The sequence below is a fragment of the Pleurodeles waltl genome, chromosome 3_1 (assembly GCF_031143425.1).
Source record: "Pleurodeles waltl isolate 20211129_DDA chromosome 3_1, aPleWal1.hap1.20221129, whole genome shotgun sequence".
Lineage (NCBI taxonomy): Eukaryota > Metazoa > Chordata > Amphibia > Caudata > Salamandridae > Pleurodeles > Pleurodeles waltl.
In genome coordinates this window covers 312,374,668-312,390,171 of record NC_090440.1, presented here as the reverse complement: position 1 = coordinate 312,390,171, position 15,504 = coordinate 312,374,668, and the positions used below count along the sequence as shown (strand labels likewise).

The 15,504-nt window shown below is 42.1% G+C and overlaps 1 protein-coding gene across 1 annotated transcript in view; it reads right to left on the bottom strand.

Moving 5' to 3' along the window:
- The window catches only part of ATOSA (atos homolog A), a 257,996-nt gene that overhangs the window by 200,956 nt on the left and 41,536 nt on the right, over window positions 1-15,504 (bottom strand). Inside the window, exon 2 of the mRNA XM_069222452.1 lies at window positions 9,196-9,380. Within this exon, the coding sequence (XP_069078553.1) occupies window positions 9,196-9,380 (185 nt within the window). The remainder of the gene's footprint in view (window positions 1-9,195; window positions 9,381-15,504) is intronic.

The window sequence follows — 15,504 nt, the reverse complement described above, 5'->3', positions numbered from 1 at the left end:
CCCCATCCCACCTGCCATCTTCCCACATTGTATTGCTTTACCGGTACCCTCCAGCGTTGTGTTGCTTGCCCCTCCACTTCTGTCAGAAAATAAGCACTATGACAAGGCTGGTGCTGGAAACATCATAGAGTTCTTTTTTTCTAACTTTCAATCATACTTCACAGCAGCCGCTCTACTGTACAACATGGCTAAAAGGCATTGACAAACTCAATTGCTCTTGCATAGGTGAGACCAATTGGCTTTGCCAATGCTTGTTTTTCTTAAGGTGTAATTTTGCAAATGCTCAAGCTTCACAACGTCATTCTAAACCTGATTAAGAGGCAGAGGAAAAATACCCAAGCATTTCCTCCTAGCAAAAAAACTGTATAGATCACAAAACGTACTTTAGTTGCGAACCGCCTCAACTATATTTGCTACAAAAGTTACCTGAAAGATTCAAACAAGAAATTGAAGAGGTCACCTCACCCACAACTTATAGTGGCATGATTCATCCTTGACAACCTCCCCACACCAAAGGAGGACAGTGCGACTCTGGCAGACTCAACCTTCAAGGGAGTTCTTAAGATACTTTATTTCCAGACAAGAACGGGGTCCAATTGAAACAAGCATAAAAGTACCTAAAAGGGTTCCTTTTTATTTGCGGGTACTGTGATATCATTATAAAATTGGGGTAAGTGTACAAACAGTGAAATATAATGATTCACATAACTACATAAGAATGCCATCATGTAGATCAATAGTCTCCTTCAGGAACTCCCTGCCATACTAATGCATACATCCCAATCATGTGAAAGAGGCATAAGGCTCCTATACCTTTCTCTTGTAGTCAAACATAGGTAACTACAGGTAACAACAGCAAAATATCCATATGAAGATAAAGGTAAATATTTATTTTAATAATATAAAGAGGGTTGCATCACTATCAGGAAATTCTGCTTATTCTTTTTGAGGATCTGTTCCCAAAACATCAATTGTCACAGCATACTCATCCTGCACATTTACACTGCAAATCAGGAAATAAAGGTGCATGTATCCTGTGTCGAATTTCAAACTCAAAGATAAAAATAGTGTTTAAACATGTAAGTGTGAAAATACATTCCTACCTTGCACCTTAAGTACTTACCCTATTTAGGCATACTCATGGTCAAGATAGGGCTGCACCTGTCCTGTAATCAAACACTGACTACTCGATAAATATATTTTCATAAAGGTACAAACAGGAGTAAGTCTTCTATACGCTCATTAGTAGCACTAAGTAACAAACTGCAGTTTCTCCCACGCTTATGTTAGGAATGAGGGTTATTCTTGAGTCTCTTCCGATCTGGTTGGAATTGTTTTTTAACCATTACGTAACTATAGCAGCAGTGAGTAGAGACTGTAAATGTTCTCTCATTGCAGTGCCTGACACTGACCGACTTAGTAAACAACATTTTGTTACTAAATCGCTGCCATCATAAGTACACCATACCAATGTCTTATATAAAATGAAAAACATGCCAATGGACAAACGTTAAAATGTAATTAAAAAAAAAAAAGTGTTTATATAACGTAAACATGAACCCTGGAGGTATCAGCGCGCTTTATGGGGGGGGGATCAGAGGAAGAAGCATGTAGCATAAACCCAAGGGGTAATCGTGAACGTTACATGATACATGATGTAATAACACTAAATCAACAGATATGAAACACAGTCGTAAAAGTCGAGCAATAAACATGGGAGTAGATAACGTGTCAGCTGGGTCCGGAGAGAGTTCTTGTGTTGAAGGGCAGAAATTTGCTCATCAAAAGCATTTTAACTTCCTTTATCAATGATGCCACTGAGGGGTTCAGTCGGATTACAGGAGGCAGGAAGTTCCAAGTTCTCGGGTTGATGCTCGAAAAAGGCTTGGTTGTCAGTTTTCTTTTTATGGAATTTCTGTGGTTTCAGCAGCAAGAGGCTGGTACTTCTGGAGTATCTGCACCCACCAGAGAACTCTAGTTTTTGTGCGAGGTATATCAGGGTGTTGAAGTGTAGGGCTCTGTGTGTCAAACAGGCATGTTTTAGCTGAATCCTTGCTTCATATGTGAGCCAGTTTAGTGATTTCAGATTTGAAGCAATGTTATTTGAAGTAATGTGGTTGTTGTTTTTCCCATCCTGTGATGAACCTTGTAGCAGTTAAAAGAGGTCCTTATCGGCGCTACTGTGGATTTCGGTAAGTTGCACTTCCGTAGTCCAACCTGGAAATCACTAGAGATTGCATTGCAGACTTGAAATCATTGAGGGGGGGGGGAGAAAGATTTTATTTTCCTTAGGATGTTCATATGGAAGTTCGCTCCTTTGGAGGCAGTTCTGCATGTTCAAGTTCTTATCTAGCATTATTACTTGTGATCTTGTGGAATATATAACGTATGGTGAGCAGTTAGCTGTTAGTTGCTTCATCCATTCTTCGATAGTGGGTGACCATTTGGGAGGGGCAATTAGAAGGAATTTCGCTTTAAATGTGTTTAATTTAAAGTGGTTGTAGGTCAGTTTTGAGGTTTTTTGTAGGGTAGTGTTGAGTTGCTGGATGTCCTCAGGAAAGGGGACTTTCAGTTGCAGTTGGGCATCATCTGCATATATGTGATAGTGGATGTTGGACAGTTTCAAATGTCAGACAACGGCCCCATAGATAGGTTGAAGAGAGTGGATGAGAGCATGGACCCCTGTGGTACCCTAATGAGATCAGTGTGGCATTGGACAGGAACTGATTCACCTCGAATCTTTAAGTTCTGCTGAGAAGAAACGAGGCACACCAATTTAAAACAGTCCCTGAAAGGCCCATTCCATGTTCCAATAAATTGAGTAGGCTGTCGTGTTTAACAATATCGAAAGCTGACAACAGATCAATTAGGATTAGAAGGCAAGATTTGTTTTGATCCAGCATTTTTAACTTGGCATCCACAACGTGCGTAAGAACGGATTCGGTGCTGTGACCCTGGTGGAAGCTGGATAGGAATTGGTCTAACAGTCGGAATTGTTCGATATGGTTACATAGTTGAAATTGGAGAATTTTTTTTAGGTGCTTCGTAAGAGTGAGAATGTTGGTGATTGGGTGGAAGTTGTATAGGCCCATAGGGTCAGCAGTGGATTTCTTCTGGACAGGGGTAACCTGCCCAGACTTTAGGAAGTCCGGGATAGAGCCTTGAAGTAGTGAGGCATTAACTATCTTGGTCCACAGTGGAAGTAAAGGGGATTTGATCTCACTAGAGAAATTCGATGGCAGAGGGTCGCTGAAGTTGTTAGAGGGTTTCAATGCTGCAAGAATTTTGAGAATGTCGCTTTCATCAAAAGATTTGAATAAATTCCTTAAAGCTTTGTTTTTGGGGGGGTGCACAGGGGGTACATGATCGGAAGGTGCTCCAATGCAGTCAGCAAATCTGATTCAATCTTTTCTTTTTTTTTTTTTTTTTTTAGGAAGAAGGTGGCAAAATCCTTTTAGTTTGGCTGAATCCTAGATCCAGCTGGGGAAGGGTTTGATTGGTTATTAGACTGAAGTTTGATGAGTTCAAAAAAATGTTTTTATTCACTTTAGAGCATTTGTTATAGATGTTCCACAGAGATCTCAAATGCTTGAGGTGTTCGAGGGATGAAGAGGATCTCCATGATCACTCTGCAAGTCTGAGAGTGAGTCTTTCTGCATTTAGGCTACCATTGTACCATGGTTTTTGAGATTTAGGTGTACATTCTTTTTTGCAATACGGGCACAATCGAGTCTAAAATGTTCATCATGGACCTGCTGTAGTGATCTGTAAGGCCATGGACATCTGCAATGTCCATAGGAAGGGGCAAGATGTTGTTGCTGGGGGACTGTCAGTTTATTCAAGTTAATGTTTCGTTTGCTTCTATTCCAGTGCTTGGGTTTCTTGAATTGAGCCTTTTTAGTTCTCACAGATTCACTGATGAGAAAGGTGATGCGGTGGTGGTATGACCAGTCACAAGGGATGATAGATTCAAGCTGAATGGTATTGACCTTAGCAATTACCAGATCTAGGGCCAGATGTATCAAGAATGCCTTTTGCGAGTCGGAAATAGCGATTTTGAAGAAATTGCTATTTCTGATTCGCAAAATGCAATGTATCACATTTGCGATTCGGTAATAGCGATTTCTTAAAAATCGCAAATGCTATTACCGAATCGCAAATTGCGATACCGGCCCCATTCGCACCTATGGGCCTGTAGGCCTATATTTGAGAATTTTTTGCATTTCCAAAATTGCGATTTCTTAACTCGAAATCGCAATTTTGGAAATGCCTAAGGCCCCCTCTGTTGCACCCCAAAAAGGTTTTTAGGACATGTAAGGTGCACACATGCCAAAAGGGCACGTGTGCTTTACATGTACATTTAAAAAATGCATTTTAAATGCATTTTTAAAATTTTCACATGGTTACAACCAGGTTCAAGCTGGTGGTAAATAGCGATTCCTAAATGCCCAATTCACATTAACGAATTGCTTCTTACATGTGCTTTAGAAATTGCAAATAAGGATTCCTTATTTGCGATTTCTTATTTAGAGAGTCGCAATTTGCGACTCTCTAAACAGGGTCGCAATTTTAAGGAATCGCTATTTTATTGATTCCTTAAAATTGCTTCAGGATACCTTTCATACATTCTGAAATGGCTTTTTGCATTCGCAAACGGGCATTCACACCGTTTGCGAATGCAAAAAGCTTTGATACATCTGGCCCTTAGTCGGTTTAAAGTAAACAGCATGCAAACGGACTGAAACCACTTATACTGATAGCTATATAACCTGTATCGAGCGCACCTCTGTTTTGGTAACAAAATGACCTGTGTCATAATAAGATGGCAATGCCTATGTCCTCCTTATAAGACACTCAAAAGGTGCTCATGGTAAGGTGAGTAAAAAGGGTACTTACTTCAAAAGGGGTGGGTGCTGCCTGCCAAACCTAATTCACCCTCTATCTCCTGTATTGTGAACGCCAGCATCCATGCATGGTCGTACTTACAGAGAAATCACCGGAAATGGGTTACAGTTCATGAGTGATGACATCACTCTAGGAATCATGGGATTTGTAGTTTGAAGGCCACAAGGTGTAGTCAAGCACATACCATTTATGCTGCCAAGGTAGTTGAATGTCAAGTAGTGAAGTAGTCATACATGGAAAACATTAAACTCAAAAAAAGATATTGAGCATAGCACATCTAAGACACAGGGATGTGATCGATGTAGAACCCATGGAGGCTATGATACGGGTGGGTTAAAGACTGTGAAAACTTTCCTGTTCCTTAGTGTCATGGGGCCAGATGTATCATACAACCGATTTGCGATTCTCAAATAGCTATTTTTAAGACATCGCTATTTCAGAAATGCAAAAAGGTATGTATGATTTTTGCGATTCGGTAATGGCGATTTCATAAAAATCGCAAATGCTATTACCGAATCGCAACTAGAGAATCAGTCCCCATTCGCACCTATGGGCCTGTTGGCCCATATCTGCGAATTTTTTGCATTTCCAAAATTGCGATTTCGTAACCAGAAATCGCAATTTTGGAAATGCAAAACCCCAAGGCGCTGGTGGCCTAAGGCCCCCTGTGCTGCACCACAAAATGTTTTTGGGGAGCATGTAAGGTGCACACATGCCAAAAGGGCATGTGTGCTTTACATGTACATTTTAAAAATGCATTTTTACATTTTGCACATGGTTACCACCAGGTTCAACCTTGATACATCTGGCCCATGGTCCAGTGTAAGTCTTTCTCGTGTGGCCATGGGGAGTCTGAAAAGGTGACAAGAATTTGTGAGCAGGAATTTAAGGCGTATAAGGGAGCATTATTTTGTGTGCCAAATATGTACTTCTAAAGTAGGAGTTAAACCTGTATTGTCAACAAAGGGTTCAGAACAAACTGTGAGGACTCAGTGGGCTAATTCTATAACTATACGAGCCTTATGTATTAATTAAATTCTATATTATGGTTCATTAAGTGAAGCAATTAGTTTTACAGGTTAATCTATTGTGGGAAAGTACCATCTTGCCTGGCATGTTACCCCCATTTTCACTGTATGTATGTCTGTTTTTGCCCTGTGTCACTGGGATCCTGCTAGGCAGGACCCCAGTGCTCATAGTGTATGCGCTGTATGTGTTCCCTGTGTGGTGCCTAACTGTGTCACTGAGGCTCTGCTAACCAGAACCTCAGTGTTTATGCTCTCTCTGCTTTCTAAAGCCAATTTTCATTGGCACACATGTACACCCGTATAATTCCCTTTTATATGGTACTTAGGTACCCAGGGTATTGGGGTTCCAGGAGATCCCTATGGGCTGCAGCATATCTTTTGCCACCCATGGGGCGTTCAGACAATTCTTACACAGGCCTGCCACTGCAGCCTGAGTGAAATAACGGCCACGTTATTACACAGCCATTTTTCACTGCACATAAGTAACTTATAAGTCACCTATATGTCTAACCCCCACCTGGTGAAGGTTGGGTGCCAAGTTACTTAGTGTGTGGGCACCCTGGCACTAGCCAAGGTGTCCCCACATCGTTCAGGGCAATTTCCCCGGACTTGGTGAGAGCGGGGACACCATTACACACATGCACTGCACATAGGTCACTACCTATGTGTAGCGTCACAATGGTAACTCCGAACATGGCCATGTAACATGTCTAAGATCATGGAACTGTCACCCCAATACCAATCTGGTATTGGGGGGACAATTCCATGATCCACTGGGTCTCTAGCACAGAACCCGGGTACTGCCAAACTGCCTTCCTGGGGTTTCCACTGCAGCTGCTGCTGCCAACCCCTCAGACAGGATTCTGCCCTCCTGGGGTCTGGGCAGCCCCGGCCCAGGAAGGCAGAACAAGGGATTTCCTCTGAGAGAGGGTGTTACACCCTCGCCCTTTGGAAATAGGTGTGAAGGGCTGAGGAGGAGTAGCCTCCCCCAGCCTCTGGAAATGCTTTGATGGGCACAGATGGTGCCCATCTCTGCATAAGCCAGTCTACACCAGTTCAGGGATCCCCCAGCCCTGCTCTGGCATGAAACTGGACAAAGGAAAGGGGATTGACCACTCCCCTGCCCAGTACCTCCCAGGGGAGGTTGCCCAGAGCTCCTCCAGTGTGTCCCAGACCTCTGCCATCTTGGATTCAGAGGTGTTGGGTGCACACTGGACTGCTCTAAGTGGCCAGTGCCAGCAGGTGACGTTAGAGACCCCCTCTGATAGGCTCTTACCTCTCTTGGTAGCCAATCCTCCTTTCTTGGTAGCCAAACCTCCTTTTCTGGCTATTTAGGGTCTCTCCTCTGGGGTATTCTTCAGATAACGAATGCACCAGAGTTCCTCTGCACTTCCCTCTTCGACTTCTGCCAAGGATCGACCGCTGACTGCTCCAGGACGCCTACAAAACCACAACAAAGTAGCAAGATGACTACCAGCAACATTGTAGCACCTCATCCTGACGGCTTTCTTGACTGTTTCCTGGTGGTGCATGCTCTGGGGGCGGTCTGCCTTCACCCTGCACTGGAAGCCAAGAAGAAATCTCCTGTGGGTCGACGGACTCTTCCCCCTGCTAACGCAGGCACCAAAAGACTGCATCACCGGTCTTCTGGGTCCCCTTTCTTCCTGACGAGCATGGTCCCGGGAACACAGGAGCTAGATCAAAGTGACCCCCACAGTCCAGTGATCCTTCAGTCCAAGTTTGGTGGTGGTAAGTCCTTGCCTCCCCACGCTAGACTGCAAACCTGTGTACTGCGTGATATGCAGCTGCTCCGGCTTCTGTGCACAGCCTAGACTGGGTCCCCACCACTCTGTCCTGCAGTGCTCAACCCTCTGAGTTGGACTCCGACGTCGTGGGACCCTCCTTTTGTGACTCCGGTTTACAAATCTTCTAAGTGCCTGCTCCGGTACTTCTGTGGGTGCTGCCTGCTTCTGCGGGGGCTCTCTGAATTGCTGAGCGCTCCCTCTGTCTCCTCCTGCAAGGGGCGACTTCCTGGTCCTCCGCAACACCCAAAAACCTCTATTGCGGTATTTCTGCGTGGAAACATTTCTGCAACATCCAGCACGCCGTGGGACATCTTCCATCCAAAGGAGAAGTTCCTAGCCCTTTTCGTTGTTGCAGAATCTTCGGCTTCTTCCACCCAAAGGCAGCCTCTTTGCACCTGCATCCGGGGTTTCCTGGGCTCCTCCCCCCCCCCCCTGGACACTATCGCGACTCTTGGACTTGGTCCCCTTGCCTTGCAGGTCCTCAGGTCCAGGAATCAGTCTTCAGTGCTTTGCTGGTGTTTGTGGTTCTCGCAGAATCCCCCTATCACGACTATTGTGTCCTTTTGGGGTAGTAGGGGAAATGTACTCCTACTTTTCACGGTCTTAGGGGTGGGGTATCTTGGACACCCTGACTGTTTTCTTACAGTCCCAGCGACCATCTACAAGCTCCCATAGGTCTGGAGTCCATTTGTGATTCGCATTCCACTTTTGGAGTATATGGTTTGTGCTGCCCCTAGACCTATGTTCACCTATTGCATCCTATTGTGATTCTACATTGTTTGCACTACTTTTCTTACTGTTACTTACCTGTTTTGGGTTTCTGTACATATAACTTGTGTATATTACTTACCTTCTAACTGAGGGTACTCACTGAGATACTTGTGGCATATTGTCATAAAAATAAAGTACCTTTATTTTTAATAACTCTGATTATTGTGTTTTCTTATGATATTGTGCTATATGATATAAGTGGTTTAGTAGGAGCTTTGCATGTCTCCTAGTTCAGTCTAAGCTGCTTTGCCATAGCTACCTTCTGTCAGCCTACGCTGCTAGAAACACCTCTATACTACTAATAAGGGATAACTGGACCTGGCACAGGGTGCAAGTACCACAAGGTACCCACTATAAGCAAGGCCAGCCTCCTACATCTATTCCTGGACAAGTAGCAATATTTAGATTTAAAGAATGGTACAATTTTGTCAATCTTTATTATATAATATTTTTTTTTTCAAATATGAAGATGTGAAAAAAAGCATTCTCAGTATTGTACTTAGAGCAAATTTTCCTAAATTTTACTTTATTACCTTTTCAATGTATTTCACTTTGTTTGTGCAGCAATACAAATCTTCACAGGTGCAGTTCAAGCAATTTAGTTCCAAAACAAATCCTTGCCTATACTGTGAAAGGAATTCACTTGCTCCCAATACACAGAACAGTATGAGTAATTGTATTCATACCTGTGTAAGTTTGTCACTGCATTCATGCTTGATGTATACTGGATCACAAGATTTCGCTGGAGGACAATGAAACCCTTCCGTCCGCCCTTTTGCAGAATATTCTGGTGTACGTCCTTCTGTAATCAACAAGGCCAATGCGACCAGGAACTCCTCTGCATCATATTCAAAAAATTCATCTGAAGTGTCTGTAAAGGTAAGAAAGTATTACAAGAAAGTATTTTGAGTGTAAATTTTGCTACTCATTCTATCACGAGGCTATGTACAATGATGTTAACCGGTTACTAAGTATGTACTCAACACAATTATTAAGGAAACATTACTTATCTGTAAGAATTGGAATACAGCTTCTCTCTGTTGTACATATTCAGCCATCTAGTATTTGGACCCAGAAAGCATTTTTTTTCTAAAGTGTCTGTTGAGGCACTGAATTTAGTATGCAACTTAATATTCAATGTGCCAAATCTGACTTTCACGAGAACACCCTTATGTGATTGGCCAATAGTTAGAGAGAACCATACAGTTGTTTGAAGATTTTCATTTTATTTATTATTGGCCTGTGAACATCAAAGATCTGTACTATTTCTGTGGTCAATGACCTGTGGTAAGAAAGTCAGGTGTGTCCCTATTAACACTCTCCCTCAATTCTGATCGGAAAGGTCCTTTTACTGATAGTGCTGGTAACAACCTATTTAAACTGTGAGTTACCTACAAGGATGTTCTCCACGCTCACATTTATGCAAAGGCTCAATAACGGTGTTGGCCTGTACAGTATTCTCTTCAATTTATGTGGGACGTCTACATGGAGCTTTCACTCTTTCGTTTTACAAACAGTGGACAGTGTAGCAGTTCAATCCTTATTCTAGCCTTATGAACATGTATGCCAATTCACCTTGAAGTAATGCTAAAAGAAAAAATGTTTACATTAGCTCTTATACTGAAGCATGCTATGTGCATGTGAGTAATTCAAAATAGTTGGGTCCTTATTGAAGTGGTTAGAGTGGATTGGAATTATGTAATTGTGGCAGATGGTGTTAGCTGGAGTATGGGTTGTTAGGTGAAGATGGGTGGCAAAAAGTATTTTTTTAACGTATTACTAAACCTAGACGGATATCCGGACTATAAAGTATTATGTGGGTATTGTGTGCTTGTGTTTACAGATGCTGCTAGTTTAAAGAGAAGGGAGTGTGTTGGAATTTATACTTAGTCTGCTGAATATGTTGTTTCCGGAGATGGAATTAAGAATAAAGACTGATCTATTCAGCTATAGGTTGCCGACGTACTACTGTGTCCACTGGTGTACTAGAACTCTAGTCATTCTCACTGGACTTCTGTGTGAGGTGTATATTAAATACACCTCTTTCTTCAAGACTGCCTCATGATCCAACTCTGAACTGAATATAATTCTGTCCGCAATCACTGAATTATATAACATGGTTATATCTGGAAAAACTGCTTTTTTTTAATTGATATCCATGCTTCGCTCATGGGATCAAATTGACTGGAGCCAGCTCATATATTACAGAAGACTGCACCAACAGTCACTTACTCCCTCATACAAGTAATCACAGGCACAAGCTTAAGAATCCTCACAGTTATAAGTGTGCAATGGGTGTTCAGAAACACCAAGGTCATCAATACACTGCATCATTATTTCCAAGAGCAATTCTTTATTTGCTGTGGAAGTGGGTCTGCAGTACATTGTATTGTTCCAACCTGTAATTTGAAGACGTCAGAAAAAATTGCTTAAGAGGCTGAAAGGTTTGGCGACATTGTTGGTGAAAAAACGTTTTCGGGCCCAAAAACTGAGAACAATTACAGTGCTGTTTGGCACCTGACACCAGGGATACTAAAAGCACACGTTTCCATTATGAAGAGAGAAAGCGCTTGTTGATACTGCATTTCACAACTGTATTCTATCTAAAAATATTTTCTACTGCAGTAGTCCATTTGCCAGAAGAGGAGGTGTGAGGGCCTTTCACACGTCATTGCTTGATGGTCAGTGTGACAAGTGGACAATCACTTTTTTGGTCTAACTTTAAACAATATTCTGTTTTCCTGTGCTATTATCTATTATTTTACAAGGCAACTCGGCCCTTCGGCTCTTGACAATTTCGCCTACTTGTCATCTTCAAGCCTTTCATGTGCAGTCTCAGCAGACATCTCGCTGTTCCTAGACTCAGTTAATTAACACACCCAACACCTTTCTATTCTAACCTTTATAGTCTTTATTTTGAAACATGGTCATTGGAATCCCAGAAGTAACAAGATTAGAGGCCAGATACTTAAAGAAAATATGTTAAACTCTAGCCTTGTTTTATTTTTCCGAATCACCCATTGTGAGAGTGTTCTTCACAGAATGAGACATTTTTGTTATTGTTACATACTAGACAGCAGCACTCAAAAGCTTTTAACACCTATCCTAGGCATATTCTTGAACCCCACTTCATATAGTTATTGTTCAGGGGATGAACATGTATTAAATACTGTTGGCGATGATCTAAATGATCCTGCTCACTGGTGTGTGTTCAACTCTGCTCCAAAGGTTCTGTATCCTTTCATAACTGTGGAAAAGGTCTCCCTGCAGTGAATGAATCTACTGATGAATGGTGTGCAAACATCCTGGTTCACAGAAAAAGCTGCTCTGTAGATTAACTCTGTGCCTCATCTACTACAAATTTCTAAATCATGTCAGAATGCCATTTCAGAAAGTCCATGCGCAAAAACAGTCTTTGAGACGAACAGTTTTCACTTTAAGAGCCCAAATGCTATATGGGACAATATGCACTGTATTATAAACTCGAACAGGTGTTTGATACCTAACATTTGAAATATACTGCTTACTTATTAAATGTGCTATTCAAACCAAATTCCTAAATCAAGGCTAGCAACAGCAATGCAGCACAGTATATGTTGTCAGCAAAGCCACAGTGTGATTTAAACTCTAGTAGAGAAAAGGCGTTTGTTGACCCTTCAGGGGCCTCCATCAATACTTGTTGATTAACCCTTTAGCTTCTTCCTCGTCCAGAGCCCTTTTTGCCTATTTGGGCTAGTTTGTGCTTAGGCCTCCATAACTTTTTGCCAACATATCGTATTCAAGACAAATTTATGTACTTTTTCCAAACATCTTGGGGATTCTAAAAGTACCTAGAATGTGTGGATTACCCTGCAGAGGCCTGAGAAAATATCCAAAACATAGCTAAATATTGAGTTTTTGGGGAAAAAAGAAAAATAGAAAAAAAATGGGGTCTGGGTCTGGGTATAGGTGCCTTTTTCATAAACATGGCATCAACAAACAGTTTGCTGTGCTAAAGTTATCATCTATCCACCTTTCAGGAACATGCACAGCGGGATCAACCCCCCCCCTTTTTTTTTTTTTTTTATCACAGTTTTGGCATTTTCAAAGAGGTAGCTCATTTTTCCTACTTTTTGTGCTTGCAGCATATTACCAGTTTGTGGAGAAAACCAGTATAAAACACATGAGTGATCCAGGCAAGCTATATATTTCTGAAAAGTGGACAGAATTCTGAATTCAGCAAGGATCCCTCAAGGTTTTCTCAAAGAAACTAAGTGTTGAAATAAAGAAATATTTAAAAAAACAGTTGGAAGAAAACAGCCCTTTGTGACAATGTTTTCATCTGTAACTTTTTGTCACGCTGGCCGATATACAAAAGCAATGTACCATTATGTTCACTAGACCCTTTTGACTGTGGGGCTAGATAGGGTTTGTTGGTTCTCCAAGAACCTCAATGTACTCACAGCAAACAACTGAGCTGCACTGTACAAAGTTCTTTCACTGTGTACTGAGCACAGGCCTATTAATATGGTGAAATATGTAGCGTGAAAAATCAAGGATAACATATGTATTTCTTAAAAGGACACAAGATATGGAACTCAAAAGCAGTGGTTATTTGCAAATCTCCTAATTAGTGGGTGCCTGTAGGAGCATATGATTTTCAGGGTATTCTTTTGAAACATCTTCTTTCCTACACACTGGCTAATATTTGGAAGGTACTAATCCAGCAAAATCAAATTAGAAATAACACATTTCCTACTATTCTATGCTCCCACAAGCCTTCAGACAAAAATGGTACATCACTTGTGTGGGTAGGCCTAGTGCCTGTGACAGGAAATGGCCCAAAACGCAACATGGGCACATCACATGTTTCTACTAACAAATTACTCATTTTGTCCGAAGTAGGTAGCTGTGGATTTTGGGCCCTAGCACAGCTGGCACATAGGGAAACTTAGCATACCTGTATATATTTGAAAACTAGACACCTGGGGTAATACAGGATGGGGTAACTTGCGTGCCTCTCACTAAGCTATTTTATCCAGAATCCCTAGCAAACCTGAAACTTTGACTAAAAAAACAAAACATATTTTCCCCACAGTTCTATGATGGCAAGTTCTGGAATCTGCAGGGAGCAACAAACTTCCTTCAACCCAGCAATCCCCTAAGTCTACCGATAAAAATGGTACCTCACTTGTGATGGTAGGCCTAGTGCCTGCGACAGGAAATGGCCCAAAATGCACCATGGTAGTATCACATTTTTCTATTCAAAACTGACCTCTTTTTTGCAAAGCAGGTAGCTGTGGATTTTGGGCCCTTCCTAATACCGAATCTAAATGGTATGTATGATTGTTTTGGGGCCATGAATGTGGTCGCAAAATAATAGCAGTTAGCACCAATTTCAAACTGGTGCTAACCCATTCGCAAAGGACCCCTAAAGGGCCCATTCCCCTTTGTGAAAGCATGCGAAAACGTGTTTTTTAAGAGTAGGCAGTAAGAGTAAGAGTGCCTACTTTTAAAAAATGAAACCGAAATGTTTCATTTTTTTCTTTTTTAAACGCAGCGTTTTTTCCTATAAGGAAAACGGGCTGAGTTAAAAAAAGATAGCTTTATTTAAAAGCTATCACAGACATGGTGGTCTGTGAATTTTGCGATTGCCGGTGAGTCGCAAATTGCGACCTACCTCGTTAAATATTAATGAGGCAGGTCTATTTGTGAACCACTGGGAATCGCAAAAGAAACACAATGGAGTTTCTTACATTTGGAATTGCGATTCACTAATTGCGATTCGCATGAAATCGCAATTCCAAATATTCGCACATGTGGCCCTTAATGCTGTTAACCTTATCATTTTATGGATTCACATATAAAAGTGATATATATATATATATATTTGCCACCAGTTGCAGCAATAAAAAAGTCAAGTAAGTCTTGTGATTATGTTTCTGCTACAAAAGGATCAGACTTTTGCCTAGGGGCAGTTTTAGTGCCATAAAGAAGCGCAGAAGGTTTATATGACTACTGCAAAGAGCAAATCTGTATTTTAAGTAAATAGCTGAGTACGTTAGTAAAGTCAGCCACTACCTGCGCTATAACACGAATGAAATGTTGGTGCGGGTGGCTATGGAGAGATGAAGAGCACATTTGCTGGGTGGTAATGGGGGAATCCGAGGAGAAAGACATGGGAGCACCAATAATGACTGACACTGACACTGACACTGACACTGACACACACACACACACACACACACACACACACACACACACACACACACACACACACACACACACACACACACACACACACACACACACACACACACACACACACACACACACACACACACACACACACACACACACACACACACACACACACACACACACACACACACACACACACACACACACACCCTCCCCCAACCCCCCCCCCCCGGCAATTCTGTGACTGTCTATGTAGGCTAGTGTTTTAGAGCAACAGTTTAGCCAATAGCAGAGAAGGCATCTTGATGGATGACAGCTGCTGACGTCACTCTGGTTTAGAGGACAGCTCTGACATAGGATCAGAGACTGAGACAGCATCTGAGGGATAGGACAATGGCGCAGACTCGGAGTGATTTTTCAGTTGGAGGAGTCCCACTGGATAACTCCTTCCAGTAAATTGTGAGGGAGGTGATGAGGGCAGTTCTGTTGTCCCTTCGCAAGCACAGTCTGTGCAACAGGGCAATAGTGGGTTAGCCCAACCCAGAGAGCAGGTAAATGCGGGGGCAATCACAGAGAGGGTTCTCTCTTGGGAGCTCCCCAATTTAGTTCAGCCCCGAATTCCACTGCCCAAATTGTATTGTGGAGACATAAAAATGATCTATCACAAAACAAACTGGTGTTGTAAGGCAGGCACCTGTGTTTTTGTTCCTGTGTTCGGCGGCTATATAGGGAAACATACTAAACCCAAACATTTCTGGAAACTAGACATCCAGGGGATTTCACAGAGGTGTGACTTGTGTGGATTCCCCAAAGTG